Source organism: Mchenga conophoros, linkage group LG16 (assembly GCF_057382185.1).
Source record: "Mchenga conophoros isolate Kocher_MC1m ecotype Shallow Benthic linkage group LG16, M_conophoros_male_GT1.1, whole genome shotgun sequence".
Taxonomy (NCBI): Eukaryota; Metazoa; Chordata; class Actinopteri; order Cichliformes; family Cichlidae; genus Mchenga; species Mchenga conophoros.
In genome coordinates this window covers 39,651,666-39,670,858 of record NC_140541.1, presented here as the reverse complement: position 1 = coordinate 39,670,858, position 19,193 = coordinate 39,651,666, and the positions used below count along the sequence as shown (strand labels likewise).

Here is a 19,193-nt window from a genome sequence, read left to right as displayed (position 1 = left end):
AGCATTTATTTATAAAATAAATCAGACATTTCAAACAGTTACTCGCTACTTGAGTAGTTTTTTCACCAAGTACTTTTTTACTCTTACTTGAGTAACATTTTTGAAGACTACTTTTCACTTTTACTTGAGTAATAATATTTTAAAGTAATGCTACTCTTACTTAAGTACAATTTTTGGACACTCGACCCACCTCTGGGTATATGTCACCTTGTTGCTTTGTCTTTAAGTGGTCATGTGATTGGCTTACCACGACTACTTTATTCTTCCTCAGTCAAACAGCAGCAGTCGTGCGATTGTTTTGCACCCTAAGCTGCAGGTGTTGTGAGAAAAAGTGATCATCAGGCAGAAAGTGATTGCTGTCAGCGGGAACGTGCGGAGCTGCTGAAAGCTGTAGCGCCCACATTACTTACAGCTATTTCCATGCAACTGATATAAGATGTGGTCAACTGAACACAGCTTCAACCGTCTGTTTGTTGAAAAATAGTAACGCCACCGCATTTTCTTGTTAGTAACGGTAACTGCGTTACGATAGAAATAGTAATTAGTTAGATTAGTCGTTACTGAAAAAATTAACGGCGTTACTTGTAATCACATGCCGTTATTCCCATCACTGCCTAAGTCTCCACCTTATCATAGGACTTAGTGTCCCTTCACCTGGAAGCTTCTACACTGTCTACACGTCTAAATTCTTAGGCTTTTATGCACTATTATACCTGAGAGACTGCTTCTCATTCACATGGTCACACAGAGGATCACAGCTGGAGACACAAGCTTCACTGCAGGATCTGTACTCTGTCATATTTCAAGAAATAATTGCCAACAAACACAACATCAGCAAACATCCAATCACAGAGTGACCTGTCAATGACAGACCCACACTAAAGATCCTGGTTTTAAAAACTGAAACACAAACTTCCAATGGGGGAGACACCAGTTGAGGGTGACCCTGTGGGTAGGGCTTAGAGACTAGGTGAGATCACTCACCTGCTTGTGGACCCTGCTGAGCTGCTCCAAGTTATTTTCTAAGAAGACGATCCTCTGTCTCTGAGCCAAACTGCCACCAGCCTCATCGCTGTCATTCTCTGAACTCTGATCATGACAATAACACATGAGACTTTATCACTGGACGGACACACACACACACACACACACTGATCCCTAAAACTCCTCACAAAATGGACTGAGGCAGATCAGTTAGGTTAACATCAGTGGAAATGCAATGTCGCAATGGTACTCTTTAAACTTTATTAAATTTGAATGTAAATAAGCTGGAAAATGATAAATGAGCTTATTGTAAACCTGGAGCAGCGACACCATTCAAAGCAGGAAGTGACATCAGCAATTGTGTGACGAATCAAAGCTCTGCTGCTCTGAATCTCAAAGTAAAGCTACTTTTTATTCTTACATTCTTGATTCGAGCTCCGATGTCGTCGATGAAGAGTTTGCGAAGGTCGTTGAGCATCTGCAGCTCTTTGGCCTGTTGGAGGAAACAGAGACTCAGCTGGTCTCACATCAGCAGTAAGACATTTTGGACTTTATCATTTTGCTTCTGTACATCATCACAGAGGAAACCAAGAATCCAGCATGTGACTGAAGAGTAGACTTTCAGACGTTTAACAAAAGTATACCCAGGAACTAAACACTACTCACCCTGTCCACAGCAGCACCATTTGTGGTGAGGTCTGTGTGGTGATCTTTGCCGGGCCTCCTGAAATCACTCTCTTTCATTTTGTCCACATTGATTGTGACTTTTGGATCTACACCTGACTTCAAGCTGCTTCATGTCCTTTCTGTAAACGGACTAAACGCCGTAACTGATGGGACCGAGCACTGACATGTCATCTGGAAACCACAATGTGGTTGGTGCTGGATCTGACTGTACAGTCATGTGTAAACAGTCTAAACAGCAGCGAGCTCAGGACACACCCCTGAGGTGTGCTGACTGAGATGGTTTTTCATCTGTGGCTGCCATTTTGAATTCAATATCCTGCTCCTCACATACAAGGTCTTAAATAATCAGGCCCCATCTTATCTTAATGAGCTTGTAGTACCATATCACCCTATTAGAGCACTTCGCTCTCACACTGCAGGCCTACTTGTTGTTCCTAGAGTATTTAAAAGTAGAATGGGAGGCAGAGCCTTCAGTTTTCAGGCCCCTCTTCTGTGGAACCAGCTTCCAGTTTGGATTCAGGAGACAGACACTATCTTACTTTCAAGATTAGGCTTCAGTCAATTCAATTCAGGATGTAGAACTCATGACTGTGAAAAGTCTCCCATTCTATTCACCTTCTCAGTTTTTGGAGTTTTTTGTCATAGCAACCTACATAGCACCGCATGCTAATGCTAACAACGCACTGAAGGAGCTACACCATCACATCAGCTCGCTTCAGAATAGGCACCTGGAAGGTTTTTAGGTAGTGGCTGGGGATTTTAACCACTTAAACCTGACAGACATCTTACCAAGGTTTTATCAGCATGTCACCATACCGACACGGGGAAATAACACACTGGACCATGTTTATACCAACATGCGAGATGCATACAGAGCAGTACCCCGCCCCACCTCAGCCTCTCAGACCACATCTGTATTATGCTGGTCTCTGCCTACCATCCCCCACTACGACGCTCCAAACCACACTAAAAACCATCACTGTGTGCCCCAGTGACGGTGACTCTGCACAGGGTGGGGCCACTTGCCCCTCCCTTCCTTCCCTCCCCATCTCCGGCTGCCTCCCTCTTCCCGCTCCACCACAATCACCCACACATGCAAGGCCTTTGGGTAAAGGTGTGTCACCAGGGGTCAGGGGAGGCATCCCCCCCCCCCCGTCCCCTTCTGGCCGCCTGTGCTTTAATTTTATCTCACAACTTAGACATTCACATTACTCACACTCTCATAACACATACATATAGGACCTTGGGGGCGGGCACGCTACACGGCATCCAGAAGACCAGCAGGGTGTACAACCTCACCCCTGGCGTCATTGCCCACCTCTCAATCTGCCCCCCCATTCTCTGTTGCCTGTAGGAGCGGGGGGGGCTAGGAGGAGGAGTTGGCTGTCCGACTGGGGTCTGGAGTGTGGGGCCTCCCTGCTGCTGCGGAGTCGGGGCGGTCTGCTTCTCTCCACCCCAGGGAAAAGGGTAACACCACCTGGGTCTGGGTGCAGTTTCCCCCTCCAGGGGCAAGGGTACCTAGACCCGGGGCTGAGAGTACGCTTGGGGAGTGTGATCGTGTGTACAGCGTCTCTTTATGTCTGTCTCCACGTTGGTTGAGTGTGGAGTAAGTGCATATGAGAGCATGAGGGTGGGGATGGATGTTTGTATCTGTGTGCCTGTATGTCTGTGTCTATATGTCAGGTTGGGTATCAGACGCCACCTCTCTGGGGACATCTCAGGCCCTCCAAGGTATGGAGGCCTATCTCCCCCCACCACTCCCCCTGCCAGTGGCAGACGCCCTCAGACATCGGTGCGTTGGTGGTTCTTTGTGTCCGGGGATGGGCGTCCAGGTACACACCGGCTCACTCCTTGGTGGCTGCTTGTCGGGGCCTGGGGCTCGCTCGGGCCCCTTCGGGGGTGGGGTGCCCTCGGCCTCTCGGCTGGGGCTCGGTCACTTTGGCGCAGCTGGCTGCCGGCGGAGCTCACGGGCACGTCACTGCAACCCCCTCTGGCTTCTGCTCCGTGGCTGCTGAGTGAGCCCTCATCTGGGACTCTCCTCAGCTCTTTCTGGGACAGTGGCGCAGCTGCCCCTCTGTTGGTCTTCCTTGGTCTCTTGTGTTCTGGGGGCCTCTGGATGTCTGGAGCCTGGATCTCCTCCATACCTGCTTTATGCCCTGGAGGACGGGGCTGTGGCCCCCCCACACCGTCTAGCAGATCATTACATGAAGGAACCTGTTAAATATAAGCGCGTCCATGCTCACAGGTGTACACACGGGTGATCACACCCACAAACTACACCCTTTTTGGCTCCTACCTCAAAGCACACTGTGTTCTGTTGATCTTACGTGCTGCACAATAATGTTTAATATTTACTGTTATATTCACATAGATCATCATGATGTTGTTTATTATGTTGCTCTCTTTTTTTGCTTCTTTTCTCTTTTTTCTTTCTCAACAGGTGATCCAGGTGATTGTATTTTTTGTCTGTTTTTTTTGTTGGTTTTTGTTTTTTGCCCTTTATCACCGTTCATCTTCCCCGCTGTTTTTTTTCCCCTCTTTCTTTCTCCCTTTTCTTTTCCCCAGTCAAGTCTGTCCCAAGTGTAGCAAGTGAAAATAAAATAAAATAAACAATAAAAGCAAAGGTAAATCAAATAGACCAACACGGCAAGGCTGGGATGGTCAATCTGGTAAAGTAAATCCGTTGGGCATCTTTCTTTGCCTTTAGACAATAATTCTGATGGCAAAAGAGCCAAACGGGACAGGCGGGAAAGAAAACAAAGAAGAAGTCCATGCCCTGCTGAAAGCCGCCTTCAGGTCTGGTGACGCACAGGAACTCAGGAGGGCTAGAAGAGAAATGACTGCAGGCGTCACGAGAGCCAAAGCCACATACACACAGGAGATAGACTGTTATTTTTCTTCCCAGGATCCACGCAGTATGTGGAGGGGTAAGTGCATCACTGACTACAAAACTAGGGATACACAATGCCCCAGGGATCCTTCTCTGCCTGAGGCTCTCGACCAGTTCTGCGCCCGCTTTGAGGATCCTAACACGAGTGTGCTAAGTCCCCTCCTGTTCACACTGCTCACCCAACCATCCAGGCTGTCATATTGTAAGGTTTGCAGCTGTGGTTGGTTGCATCACCAACAATGATGAGACCGGCTACAGGAAGGAGGTGGAACACTTAGAGGACTGGTGCAGGAAAAACAATCTCTGCTTAAATGAGAAGAAGATGAAGGAGATGACTGTGGACTTGAGGAGGGGAAGACACACACACACACACACCCCTGCACGTCGGAGGATCTGCAGTCGAAGTAGTACCCAGCTACAAGTACCTGGGTATGTACCTAGATAGCAACCTCATTTGGAAAAACACTTCCAGCCTGATCAGGAAGGCTCACCAGAGGCTCTACTTCCTGAGGCGGCTGAGATGTGCGAGACTTGAGAGCTCAGTCCTCATCTCCTTTTACAGATGTGCGGTGGAGAATGTTCTGTGCTCTGGCATCAACGTGTGGCACAGAAACTGCACTGAGGCAGAGAGGAAAGCTCTACACAGGGTGGACAGCCTTCGTCACGTCGCTGTGACCTAATTGGACTACAAATGCGTCCTCAGGAGGATGCAGCCCGTGAATTTGGACACAACCTATGTGTTAACAGACCTCTCTGCACTGAATCATATCTGTTATTAATCTCTGTCTCTCTTCCACAGCATGTCTTTATCCTGTCTTCCTTCTCTCACCCCAACCAGTCGCAGCAGATGGCCCCGCCCCTCCCTCAGCCTGGTTCTGTCGGAGGTTTCTTCCTGTTAAAAGTTTTTCCTTCCCACTGTCACCAAAGTGTTTGCTCATAGGGGGTCATATGATTGTTGGGGTTTTCTCTGTATGTATTATTGTGGGGTCTACCTTACAATATAAAGCGCCTTGAGGCGACTGTTGTTGTGATTTGGGGCTGTATAAATAAAGCTGAATTGAATTTTGTCAGGAAGCTGAGAACCCAGTTGCAGGTTGCAGTGTCCACACCTGGAAGCATCAGTGTCTCCACCAGCTGGTGTGGGATGATTGTGTTAAAAGTGGTTGAAGTCAGTGACTGTGGTGTTTTCCTCTCCAGGTGTGACAGCATAAGGTGGTGGGTGGTGGAGATGGATAGACTGGTTCTGTATGCAAATTGAAGGGTATCTGGGTTTATTGGGAGAATGTCCTTGATGTGCTACAAAAACAGCTGCTCAAAGCATTTACTCACAATTGGTTTGAGGGCCACAGGCCTAAAGTTATTTAAGCAGTTAAGTTATTGATTGCATGCATCAAGAAGACTGCAGAGTCCTGGCCTGACGAGGTGGCTCTTCTATGTTGTGCCATCCGCTTCACCAGAGGTTTTTTGGTTTCTCCGATTTATAAATCCTGGCAATCCCCCTGCACTTAACAGCGTACACTCTGTTACTCTGTTTGTGTCGGGGGACCCGATCCTTGGGGTGGACCAATTTCTGGCGCAACATGTTTTGGGGCTTGAAAGCCCCAGAGAACCGGTGTTTAGGAAAAATGCGCCTCAACTGTACTGATACTCCTGACACGTACATGATCACTACAGGTTTTCTGTTAGGCAGCGGTTGTCCTTCTCTCTTGGATCAGCTGGAGCTTTCTTTTGGCGCCTTCCCAGCTTTGACAAAAGTCCAGCTGGGATAACCACATTTACTCAGGGCCTTCTTGATGTTCTTCTGCCTCCCTGGCCGCTGTGTCTGTGGGGATGGTGTTTGCTCTGTGTTGTAGCGTCCTGATGACGAAATGAAATTGAAAAATTGAATTGGAGGCCCTTAACTGAAGAGCTTATTTGCAGACTTTCAGGAGTAATCCTTTATACAGCGCCAAATCACAACAACAGTCGCCTCAAGGCGCTTTATCTTGTAATGTAGACCTACAATAATACATAAAGAGAAGATAAACAGAATCAACTTTTATGGATTTCCTTATCTGGATGATTGAGCACACATTTCAACAGTTCATATAAAATTTTAGTTGAATTGAAAATCTGCACTTCAGTCATAGATTGATGTAACACCCACTGTGGTGCTGCACAGAAGCACTTCTGGACCCTGAGCATCTATGCCAGTGAAAATACAATCTCATACCACTGTCTCCTCCAAACCCTTCAGGTCTTCTTTGGCTTGTTCTCTCTTCTCGTTCACAAACCTGAAGACACAAGCAGAGTTTAGCATGACCCACCTGAACTCCGTTTACACCCACTGCCTGTTAATGTGAGTTCACTGATTGGTCAGAGAAACGGTAGGTGGAAGCAGAAGGAGGCAACATGATGCAATGATGTCATCTGAGCGGCGCAGGAGTTTAAATGAGAAAAATAACATGATAAATAAATATATGATTTCTGTCTGACACACTTAGACGTCACAGATTATATCGTGAACTGAATGTGGACACAACCATGTCTGATGGCGCTAAAACCTCAATCACGATGTTTGAGGCGACTGCAAGAACAGAGGGACAAACGTACATGAGCTTTTGAAGCTTCTGGTCTTTGTTCTGATCCTCTGCTCTCAGTTTGTCCAAGTCAGACTGAAGCTTCCTGTTTTCCAGCTGCAGAGCCTGATTCACGCTGAAAGAAACAAAGAAGCTGGAAACAGCCGGCTCGACACTCTGACAAAACACATGCTTGAAGCAAAAATCTGACCAATAACAAATCTCTTTAAAATGAACGATGTGACTGAACCCAGAACAGCTGAGAAGAGTCTGAGAGCAGCTCAATCACTCAGTAATTAGTAATATCAATAATCAATCAATAATAATCAATAACTCACTCTTTGAGTCGGTCGACGTCTCTGTGTTTCTGATCGATCTCATCTCGGAGTCGACTCAGCTGTTTGTGATGAACCTCCCGGTGGTTCTCCATCTGTTCCTCCAGCGTTCTCTATAGAACACACAGTGACACTTCCATCACCTCTATCACTGATTTAGCTTTGACAGACTGTTGATTGTTACTTTGCTCACAGTGACGTCACGCCATGTTTACCTTCATCTCCACAACATCCTTCAGCTGGCTCATGTGTTCTTTCTCTTTGTCCATCACTGTCAGCTCGTGCATTTGACCTGCTCACACACAAACACAGAGTCTCTTATTGTTTCTACCTGTTCACCTGTGATGGATTTTTAAAAATTAGCCAATCAGAGTTTACTGTTTCCTGTAACCATGGCAGTATTACCTTGAGCGCGGAGCTTGGCGACCTCCTCCATCAGAGCATCCTGACTCTCCTCCAGCTGCCTCTTCTTCTGCTCCACCTTCTGGAGGTCATCGGTGAGAGACCCCAGCTTTGCCCGGAGCTGCACAAGCAGACACACAAACAAACAGCACAGGTGAATTTATCATCACACCTGTTCAGACAGGCTGTGTGTGTGTGTGTGTGTGTGTGTGTGTGTCTCAGTTTGTATTTGTCTCACCTGCGACACGAGCAGCTGGCACGTGCTCAGCTCCTTCTCATTCGCCTTCATCTTGCAGGTGTTTTCTGTCAGGTTGACCTCCAACTGTTTGCTGCGGTTCACCAGAGATTTGACTTCAGACTTCATCTTACTGATGTAGAGTCGGGCAGAGGTGAACTCTTCCTCCATCACTCCACTCACTTCAGTCATCTGAAGAGACAGAATCAGAGTTTGTTTTCAGACACATGAAAAGTAGAAGTAGATGAGAAGAAGAACTAGTTTGAGGCTCACAGCTTTGAGCTCGGTGGTTCCGAGAACACTGCCAATCTCACTGAGGTCTCTGAGCAGCAAAGTGACGATCTCCGCTGACCTCCTCTTATGATGAGAGCTGAGCTCCTGCAGGGAGGACAGCTCCCTCTGAACAGCCTCCAGACTGACCTGGAAACACAGCAGGTTCATTACACATCCATCCATCCAAACATCCATCCAATCCAAACATCAATCCATCCATCCTTCCAAAAATCCATCCATGCATCCAAAAATCCATCCATGCATCCTTCCAAAAATCCATCCATGCATCCAAACATCCATCCACCCCCATCCATCCAAAAATCCATCCATCCAAAAATCCATCCATCCATCCAAACATCCAAAAATCCATCCATCCAAAAATCCATCCATCCAAACATCCAAAAATCCATCCATCCAAAAATCCATCCATTCATTCAAAAATCCAAAAATCCATCCATCCATCCAAACATCAATTCATCCATCCATCCAAAAATCCATCCATCCATCCAAAAATCCATCCATGCATCCATCCATGCATCCTTCCAAAAATCCATCCATGCATCCATCCATGCATCCTTCCAAAAATCCATCCATGCATCCAAAAATCCATCCATCCATCCATCCATCCATCCATCCAAAAATCCATCCATGCATCCATCCATGCATCCTTCCAAAAATCCATCCATGCATCCTTCCAAAAATCCATCCATGCATCCAAACATCCATCCACCCCCATCCATCCAAAAATCCATCCATCCAAAAATCCATCCATCCATCCAAACATCCAAAAATCCATCCATCCAAAAATCCATCCATTCATTCAAACATCCAAAAATCCATCCATCCATCAAAACATCAATTCATCCATCTATCCAAAAATCCATCCATCCAAAAATCCATCCATCCAAAAATCCATCCATGCATCCAAACATCCATCCACCCCCATCCATCCAAAAATCCATCCATCCAAAAATCCATCCATGCATCCATTCAAACATCCATCCATCCCTCTGACTGTGGACTCACAGTTTTGTGAGCAAGCTCGTCGTTCAGCTGTTCATTGCAGCGGTTCTTATTCTCCACCTCCTGACTCTTGTGGTCATAGTTGACAGCCAGCTCCTCCAGCGCCTGCAACACCTCTTTCACCTCCTCTTTAGCTGAATCGCTTTCCCTCTGCAGGCGGGACAGCTCCTCCTGCAGCCGCTCATAGTCCTGGCGGATAGATGCCAGCAGCTGGTGGAGAGCTATTGATTAACCTGTGATCCATCGATCAGTGGATAGTATGGAATGTAACACTCAGGTGAGACTCACCTCATCCTGGTCGATCAGCTGCTGTTTGAGTTTCTCAGACATCTGACTCTGCTGGTTGATCTCATCATCCTAAACATCAATCAGACAGAGTTTAATGATTTAAACATGTCTTCCAGCTAGTTACCACAGCAGGCGTTAAGAAGACTGACTGTACAAAACCAGACAAGATCTGGCCCATTCATGCAACTTGTGACAACAGATAATTTCACACACTATCCAGAAGACACTGCATGCTTTCCGGGGTTACTGCACATGCTGGAATTTTGGCGTGGACTGTCCATTGATCCCTTGGCATCACTTTTTAAAAAAGGTCTCATCTCTTAAGTCCTCCCTCCCCCCTGCTTTATATCCTCTCCCCATTCCTGAGTGCATTTCAACTTTCCACCAGTTTGAGCCTGTGTCACTTTTGACTCTTAAGCGGCTAGTTGCTCAAATGAATAACACCAATACTGTGCTTGACATTCTTCCATCTTGTTTAGCTAAGGACTGTTTTGATGTAATCGGACCTAGTATCCTATTTCTTATGAACTTTTCCTTGCTCTCAGGCTGTGTTCCTTTGTCCTTTAAGCATGCTGTAGTCCACCCGATTCTTAAAAAAAGAAATTCTGACTGTTATGACCTTTCAAACTATAGACCGATCTCTAAGCTTTCGTTCTTGTCCAAAATCCTGGAGAGACTAGTTCTCTCCCAGCTCCAGGCGTACTTGGACACGAACAATATTGCTGAGAAATTTCAATCTGCCTTTAAGCCATTGCATAGCACTGAAACAGCATTGGTTAGAGTTCTTAATGATATTCTTGTAATCACTGATACTGGACGCTCTATGGTCCTAGTTTTACTGGACCTCTCTTCGGCCTTTGATATGGTAGACCATAACATTTTATTACTAAGACTTGAGCACACTGTGGGTATTAGAGGCACTGCCCTCGACTGGTTTAAATCATACCTCGCTGATAGATCCTTATCAGTTCACTTAGGCACCTTCTCCTCTTCCTCCGCTCCGGTCTGTTGTGGTGTGCCTCAAGGATCAGTTTTAGGCCCTATTCTCTTCTCATTGTATTTGCTCCCTTTAGGTGCAATCTTTGAAAAATACAATATCGCCTTCCACTGTTATGCCGATGACATACAGATTTATTTTGAACTTACTGACGACCTTGCTGTGTCCCTGCACTACTTTCAAGAATGCATGCGGGAGGTCAAAGAATGGTTCCTGAGTAATTCCCTCGTTTTAAATGATAAGAAGACTGAGATTGTGGTGTTCAACAGTAAAATCCGTCGTGCCCAACTCTGTGCTGCCCTGGGTTCCTTTGCTAGTTTTTCTTGTGACTATGTCAGTAACTTGGGTGTACCGCTGGATAGCTCGCTCAAACTCGATAAGCAAGTGTCTGCTGTAGTGAGATCTAGCTTCCACCAACTGCACCTTATCTCTAAGGCTAGGCATTATATTCCGCATGAGGACCTGGAGAAGCTTATTCACGCTTTTGTGACCTCCAGGTTGGATTATTGTAACTCCTTGTACTATGGTCTTCCCTCTTCTCTTCTTCTTAGACTGCAAACAGTCCAAAATGCAGCAGCCCGCCTTTTAACAGGTACCAGGAAATTTTGCCATATTACCCCTGTCCTAGCTAGCCTGCATTGGCTGCCCATAAAGTACCGTATTCAATTTAAAATATTACTCCTTACATTCAAAACTATTAATAAATTAGCGCCAAGTTATCTTAGTGAACTTCTCAAACCACATACTCCTGCTAGAACACTCAGATCTGCCACTCAACTACTTCTGACCCAACCCAGATCTCGACTGAAGTCTCGGGGTGACCGTGCGTTTGCTCTGGCTGCCCCGGTACTGTGGAATACCCTTCCTCTCGACCTCCGCGCATCTGATTCCATTGCACTGTTCAAATCACGACTAAAAACCCACTTATTCAATCTTGCCTTTCCCTCTAGTTAATATTTCTTTTATGATTTTATATCACGCACTTGTATGCTCATTTAAATTCTTGTTTGCTCTGTACCTGTTGCTTTCCTATGTATTAGTGACAGTTATCTGCTTGCATATTTAGTACTTGCTTTGGTCCTATTTCTATTATCCTCCTCATATACTCTATTTTACTTGTTAAGCACCTTGGCATACCCTTGGTTTTTAAGTGTGCTTTATAAATAAAGTTTATTATTATTATTATTATTATTATTTTACTGTTACCTTGTTAAAATAAAACCCTATCATCTCATATTTCCCGATTTTTCTAAAATGGACTTACTCATCAAATACTGAATTTTGGGTGTGTGGGATCCAAAGACAAATAATTATGACCACTATAACCTAGAAGTGGAGAGGATGTTTTGACCCGGCATAAATTATCCACTACAGAGGTGTTGCCTAGCAACACAATTATTGACATACATTTTGATGTAAAAGCTGCTTTAACATGACTAAGAGCTAGCTATTTGTGACTGATCAATAAATATGTAGGTGATGGTGACAGGGTGGGTCAGAGCGGGAGTCTATGACCGAAGCGGTGCAGAGCAGCAGAGGAATGGCAGCTGAACTAATCAGAGAATCCAGAGTGTTTAGAACTACCTGGAGAAAATAATGAATGAAATCCAGGTTAGAAAGGCAGAATCAGACTTTGACTGTTCTACTTTTACAGTAATTATTTATTGTTACTAAGTGTTTCTTACTTTTTTGTAGCAGCGGTGAAGCCAATTTTAAAATGCAGATGCTCATTGCCTAAGGGAAGCATGTATAATGTAAACAGAACTGGTCCTAGCACTGAACCCTGTGGAACTCCATAATTAACCTCAGTGTGTGAAGAGGACTCTCCATTTACATCAACTAACTGGAGTCTATTAGATAGATATGATACAAACCACTGCAGTGCAGTACCTGTAATACCTACAGCATGTTCTAATCGCTCTAATAGGATATTATGGTCGACAGTATCGAACGCTGCACTGAGGTCTAGCAGGACAAGCACAGAGATGAGTCCACTGTCAGAGGCCACAAGAAGATCATTTGTAACCTTCACTAAAGATTCCAAAGGTTGATTGTGCTCATCCGGATGTTCTCAGTGGGAGAAACGTTGCATCATTACCCAGGTGGGCCTCTTCAGTCTCAGCTGACTGCAGGTTTCCAACCTTATAAATAGGACATTAGCACAATGACTGAAACTAGCACCACTGACTAACACTGGGTTGTGAGGTCAGTTTCTTTGATATGATGTTCATTACATCAAGAAGGCCCTGAGCAAATGTGGTTATCACAGCTGGACATTTGTCAAAGCTGGGAAGGCGCCTAAAGAAAGCTCCAGCTGATCTAGGAGAGGGACAACTGCTGACTAAGGGAAAACCTGTAGTGATCCCTTTTAAAAATCTTTTGTTCCGCAGTCAAAGCTGCCGTCATGAGACCTCCACAATCCTTTAAAACAGGGGTCCCCAATCCCAGTTCACGAGGGCCGGTGTCCCTGCAGGTTTTAGATGTGTCCTTGATCCATCACAGCTGATTTAAATGGATAAATTACCTTCTCAACATGTCTTGAACTTCTCCAGAGGCCTGGTAATGATCATGTGATTCAGGTGTGTTGACCCAGGGTGAGATCTAAAACCTGTAGGGACACCGGCCCTCGTGGACTGGGATTGGGGACCCCTGCTTTAAAAGAAAAGCACTGCTGTCTTTGAGCTTTTAAATAGTTTGGCCTCACACAGGGTACAGGTGCGACTCACTTTGTCGTCCAGCTGCTGGTACAGGTCAGTGATGAGAGTCTCGTACTGCGACTTCTCCTCCACAGACAGGGCGACAGGGGGCGGAGCCAAGCTGTCAATCGCTGCTGCTGTCTCGCTGCTGCACTTCTTGTTTCTGTTGCCCAGCTGTTCCTCCACAGGTACAGACTCACCTGGAGGAGTCAAAATTACTGATAATAGAATCAAATCAGGATCCATGAATAAAACATTGGCCACATGCTCACATCACAAGAGACGGAGCTGCAGCTGAGAGTCTTATCAGTGAGCTGCCAACAGAAACTAAACAGGAATTCAATCAGACGCAAAATGAAGGCTCAGACACAAACAGCTCCACTCTGACAAAATATTAAGAGACTCTCCATCATAAACGGTTCACAGTGACAGCTTTCCTAAACAAACTAATACCACGTGTACAGTATAGCAGCCTCTAGTGGACAGGTGAATAGCTGCATGTAAAACGCTCCCTGGTACTGTCACTGCCTTCTCTAAAACGAGTTTAAAGAGAACTGATCAAAGCGTGACACGGAAACCTTGAAACGGAAACCTTCAAAATAGGGCTGGGCCATATCATGCCGTTCATGGTAATACCGGTATAATGTTAGGCAATGATAAGAAAATGAAATATCGCAATAGAATATGGTGATACATGCATGCGCAGTGCCTTTGTTTTCATGAGCACATGGCAGAAAAAGCATGGCAGAGAATGAGAAGGGCGAAAGCGGATCGTTGATCAGATGAACCAGAACTGGTTTGTAAAAATGCTGCAACTTCAGTGGTGTGGAACTGGTTTAGCTTTTGTCCGTCAGACACACAACAAAGCACAGTTTTTGTTAGAGCATGCTAGCGGGCCGTCGTTATTACCGTGTTTTTCAGAAAATAAGTCACACTTAAAATCCTTTAATTTTCTCAAAAAATCTACAGTGCGCCTTATGTATGAATTCTGGTTGTGCTTACTGACCTCGAACCGATTTTATGTGCACGGCGCTCAGAAATCTGTCAAAAATGTTTTAATATGACTTTGCTAAGCTACAAAGCCGCACCGCTTGATGGATTGTCGGAGCATTATGGCATCGTAGTCAGGAGCCACAGGTGTAATATGTACTGTGCTTCAACATAATGTTACCGTATTGTGTGTGTATAACCTCTTTTTAAGTTTTGTGGATATTATAAATGGTTATGCTGAGGTTATGTTGGCCAGTTTCCACTGGAAATGCCTTTTGGTTAGACTGTCAGCGAGGAATTTGCATAATTGTTTGCACTAATAAAGTTGTGGCGTTGTAAAGTATTTTTTCTCGCGTCAGTTATATCGTTATCACAAATTTTCAAATGTATATCATGATAAATATTTTTGGCCACATTGCTCTGTCCTACTTCAGAGTCCTGAAGTGAAACCTTTACAGACTAAAGTAACACAAAGATGGAGGCAGACGTTTACCTTCCAGGAGGAAGAAAAAGCTTTTAAACTTTCTTTTGGAACAAAGCTGGTAAATGTTAAAGGATGAGTGTTTTTTTTATCATTAAAGCTCATTTAGGAAAAGCTGCCAGAATATATGACCAGAGGCTGTCACGTGGGGAGACTTGCTGATAGGAGTAGTTTGATGTCAGAGGGTTGAGTCCAGCAAAAATCATGATCTTTCTCTAACCGAACTCTTTTGGTACCAGAACCAAATGTGAAAAAAATTAAAGTGCAGAATGCGTTCGTGCCACCACCAAATGACCTGCCTTCCAAAACACGTGACAGATTTAAGATGACGTAGCAGCAAGATGCAGTCTCACTCCACCTTTGTGGAAACTGTGGACTTTAAAGCACATACATCATTTACAGCTGTTTCCTGGATAGTCACATTTAGTGCAGGAAGAAAACTGAAAAACAAACAAACATGATGCCCCCTTTGCTGTTGGTGAAAAATGCACCACATCAACCAATCAGATTATTTGACAACATGGGTATTCGGTAGCTCTGAGTAAAAAGTTGTGGGAGTGCCAGCGGTGAGAGAGAGCAATATCAATCGTGGGTTTTGAGCTGTCTGGAGTGTGCAGGCAGATTGAAGTATAAATGCCGTCTCCAGGTGAAAACCTGAAGTAACATCTTTTTTCACCTTTCCTCCAGCGTTTCAGCTCATTCTCCAGTTTCTGGATCATGATGTTCAGACTCCTGTTCTTCTCTTTCTCCTTCTCATACTTCTTCTTCCACTCCTCGGCGGTCAGCTCCAGGTTCACAGACACTGTGTTCTTTATGGTTTTAGCTCTGAAACAACAGGACGCGGAATGAAGAAACACTCAGATCTGTGGAGGACGTACTTCAACCACAGTACTCTGCTTTTTCCTCTGATCAGGTGACTTGCCGTACCTCTGTCCAAACATGAGCGTGGACTTTGTTTCAGCCTCGTTGTAAACAGACGGCGAGCAGCAGATGATGATGGTAGTTCGACAGTTTCCACCCAGAGAGTCCTGAAGGATCCGGGTCATCTTACTGTCTCTGTATGGAACGTGGGTTTTCTAGAGACACACGAGACACGTGACAATCACTTCACCTGAAAATCAGGTGAGCTGTGACGTTTCTGTCAAACAAATCAAGTTAAATCCAGAATATTTCAGGCATACATGTCAGAGACCTGAAGATCGGAGACATGAAGACTCACCGTTCCTTCACTCAGGGCAGCGATGACGTTCCCCAGAGCAGACAGAGACTTGTTGATGTTTTTAGCCTCATCCAAAACGGCACCCTCTGCTCCTGTTTTACTCACCTGGATGGCAGAAAGCACAATCCAGGTGTCAGCAAGCAGAAATTTACAGAGAACAGGTGCTCACTGAGTGTGATGGAGTAGTGTGACCTTCTCGCTGCCTGCCAGGTCCACCAGGTAAAGTTTCCCTGATAGCTTCATCTCCGTCTCCACGTTCTCCTGTTTGATGTTGATCAGAAAAATGCTGTGACTGCGAGAGCTGTGCTCGTTCATGTCTGCATGAAGAAGAAACCCCATTCAGTAAACTGATCCGAGAACAAACACACGATGGTCGGGGCGGAAGTATCACACGTACAGGTGAAGACTTACTGGTCACAGCGACGTGTCTGTTTGCTTTTCCTTCATCGATAACGTCCATCACCTCCTCGGGACTGGAAACAAAGCGCTCCGTGCAGCCCTGACAATGAAACACACATCAGTAGAGTATCAGCAGCAGGACGCTGCAGACATGCGGTAAATATGGCTGTTTGGAGGCGGCGTGCACCCACAGCACACCTGTGAGACTCAGCAGACAAACAAAATTCTCCATAAACTGAACGAATATAATATATCAATTTAATATTAAAGCTTACTGTTCCACAGCTCCATAAAGGAGACGTGGAAACTTGAATGAATGTGGTCGGTTGTGTTGCGTTTTCAGCGGTGACTCATCAGCAGATCAGAATCAAGCATAATGACAATTAAACATTTTCAAAATCACCAGAATAAAACAGAGTTTTCTGTGACAACCAGATCCAGAAAACATGACCTGCTCCTCACAAAGGTTGTACCTCCCCTTTTTGTGAGTGTGGATGCTTCCTCTCTTTGCTCTTTAAATGCTTTGCTTCTTTTATTGATTTTTATGCTGTTTTTTTCCCTTTTTTTCCCGCATGAGCTTACCTGCAATAGCTTTTGGTCATTTATAGATCATTAGGACTAAAGTGTTCTTAACAGAAACAGCAAAATTTTTATAGTTACCTTATCTTCAGCGCTCTGTATGTTTGTGGCCTACACACAGCTGAAGCCTGATTACAGCGTCTGGGCACCTAACAGCCTCAATAGCCTGGAAAGGTGCTAACCGCTAGGCTAACTAGCAACAAATGCCTCCCCTCTCCACAAATGACTACCACAGCCTCCTGCAGAAGATTGCAGTACTGGAGACAAAAATTCATCGCTTAGAAGTAAACGTGGAGGTAAATGGACTGTGTGAAAATGAAACAACCTTGCCTTTGATTCAAAACAATGGCGATGAGCAAACTAGTACACAGCTAAGGAGCACAGATAACATGACCAAGAAAGTAGACTCTGTGCATTATAATAAATCCTCAAGCAATAATCCCCCCTTGAACTGTCTTGGTGCAAAACCAAGACATAAATCACGTCTCCTGGAAGGGGGAGGACCAAGGGCGTAGATTTGGTTTTGGAATTGGTGGGGACGGATGATTCAACCACCGAACCCTGTTTCTTATTTTTTTCCTTTTTGTCTTTGCTTTGATTAAAAGAAAGGAGAAATATACTTGCCTACATATGCTATTCTACATGCTTTTTAAAAATTACAATTCATAGTTTTATATGTGAATTATATAATGTTAAATTACTATTAAACAAATGACTAAGTATTTTAGACTTTAGTTTACTTCAGCCATATTCCATATAAAAAGTGAGACATGTCAATTCAGATTCTTTGTCAAATATACACTAATGAATCAATTTACATCACCAGCCTAACAATTGTCATGATAATAAATACTAGTTAATCTATAGCAGAAAATCATCAGTCAGTCACCAGTGACCTCGCCTCTTCACCTCTGTCCAAGCTACAACATGGCAGAGCTGCCTCTGTCACCTGATAAATAACAGTGAGACACTCCACATACATGCAGTCACACATGTGCTTCAAATACAGTCATGAACCACCAGGTCATCATCCAGTTTCACCTGTGATCTTGTGTCACTATTACTCTCTGAGCTTTGTGATGGTTCTCCTGTCACCTGACAAATAGGACATACATGTCCAATAAGAATAAAATGTGGAGCTGCTTCAGTGTTTCTGTCAATTTGTGCAGTTTCAAATTCAAATTTTTTCAAATTCAAATTTTATTTGTCACACACACATAACCATACACAGTATGACATTGGGGGTGAAATGCTTGTAGCTGTACAATGCACATTAAATGACAGAAGAAAAGTTTTACAATATTTACAATTTACAGTTTACTACAGAAATTTACAAATTAACTTGGGAATTTACAGTAAAGAATGTGCAAATAGCAGAAGAGATTATAAAGATAAGGATTATAAATTATAGGAATTATAGGATTATAGGAAATGTGTGGTGGTGCGTGTGGTGACGTGTGTGAGAGTCCAGTCTTATAGTGACGTGTGTGGGAGAGTCCAGTCCTACACCTGGTTCAGGGCCCGAATAGCCTGGGGGAAGAAGCTCCTCCTCATTCTCTCTGTTTTGGCCTTAAGGGAGCGGAAGCGCTTCCCAGACCTCAACAGTGAGAAGAGTCCATTGTTGGGATGGGAGAGGTCCATCATAATCTTCCTAGCTTTGGACTTGCACCGCTTGGTGTAGATGGACAGCAGGTCAGGGAGCTCTGATTGAATGATGCGTTCTGCCGAGCGCACCACCCTTTGCAGATCTCGTCTGTCCTGCTTGGTGCTGTTCCCAAACCAGGTGCAGATGTTTGCCGTCAGGACGCTCTCGATGGTGCAGGAGTAGAAGTTCTTGAGCACCTTCAGTGGCAGATGGAAGTCTCTAAGTCTTCTGAGGAAGAAGAGACGCTGACGGGCTTTCTTAACCAGGGTGTTGATGTGGCAGGACCATGACAGGTCCTGAGTGATGTGGACACCCAGGTATCGGAAACTGTCCACTCTCTCCACTGGCGTGCCACTGATGATGAGGGGTTTGTAATTCCTCGCTTGCTTTGTAGTGAAGTCCACAATCAGCTCCTTAGTCTTGCTGATGTTTAGGAGGAGGTTATTCTCCTGGCACCAGGTCTCCAGGTTCCTAATCTCCTCCAGGTAGGCCGTCTCGATGTTGTCGGAGAT

The 19,193-nt window shown here is 44.8% G+C and overlaps 1 protein-coding gene across 2 annotated transcripts in view; it reads right to left on the bottom strand.

The window, feature by feature from the left end:
• Positions 1-19,193, bottom strand: part of LOC146557345 (kinesin heavy chain-like) — a 62,007-nt gene that overhangs the window by 24,479 nt on the left and 18,335 nt on the right. For both annotated transcript variants that reach the window (XM_085249822.1, XM_085249821.1), the window contains exons 7-23: positions 16,470-16,557; positions 16,251-16,375; positions 16,059-16,163; positions 15,767-15,915; positions 15,516-15,664; positions 13,399-13,568; positions 9,676-9,744; positions 9,391-9,597; positions 8,365-8,511; positions 8,095-8,283; positions 7,860-7,977; positions 7,670-7,746; positions 7,458-7,567; positions 7,154-7,255; positions 6,774-6,834; positions 1,406-1,477; positions 985-1,089 (exon numbers count right to left, since the gene is read on the bottom strand). In XM_085249822.1, coding sequence (XP_085105948.1) covers positions 985-1,089; positions 1,406-1,477; positions 6,774-6,834; positions 7,154-7,255; positions 7,458-7,567; positions 7,670-7,746; positions 7,860-7,977; positions 8,095-8,283; positions 8,365-8,511; positions 9,391-9,597; positions 9,676-9,744; positions 13,399-13,568; positions 15,516-15,664; positions 15,767-15,915; positions 16,059-16,163; positions 16,251-16,375; positions 16,470-16,557 — 2,043 coding nt within the window. The remainder of the gene's footprint in view (positions 1-984; positions 1,090-1,405; positions 1,478-6,773; positions 6,835-7,153; positions 7,256-7,457; positions 7,568-7,669; positions 7,747-7,859; positions 7,978-8,094; positions 8,284-8,364; positions 8,512-9,390; positions 9,598-9,675; positions 9,745-13,398; positions 13,569-15,515; positions 15,665-15,766; positions 15,916-16,058; positions 16,164-16,250; positions 16,376-16,469; positions 16,558-19,193) is intronic.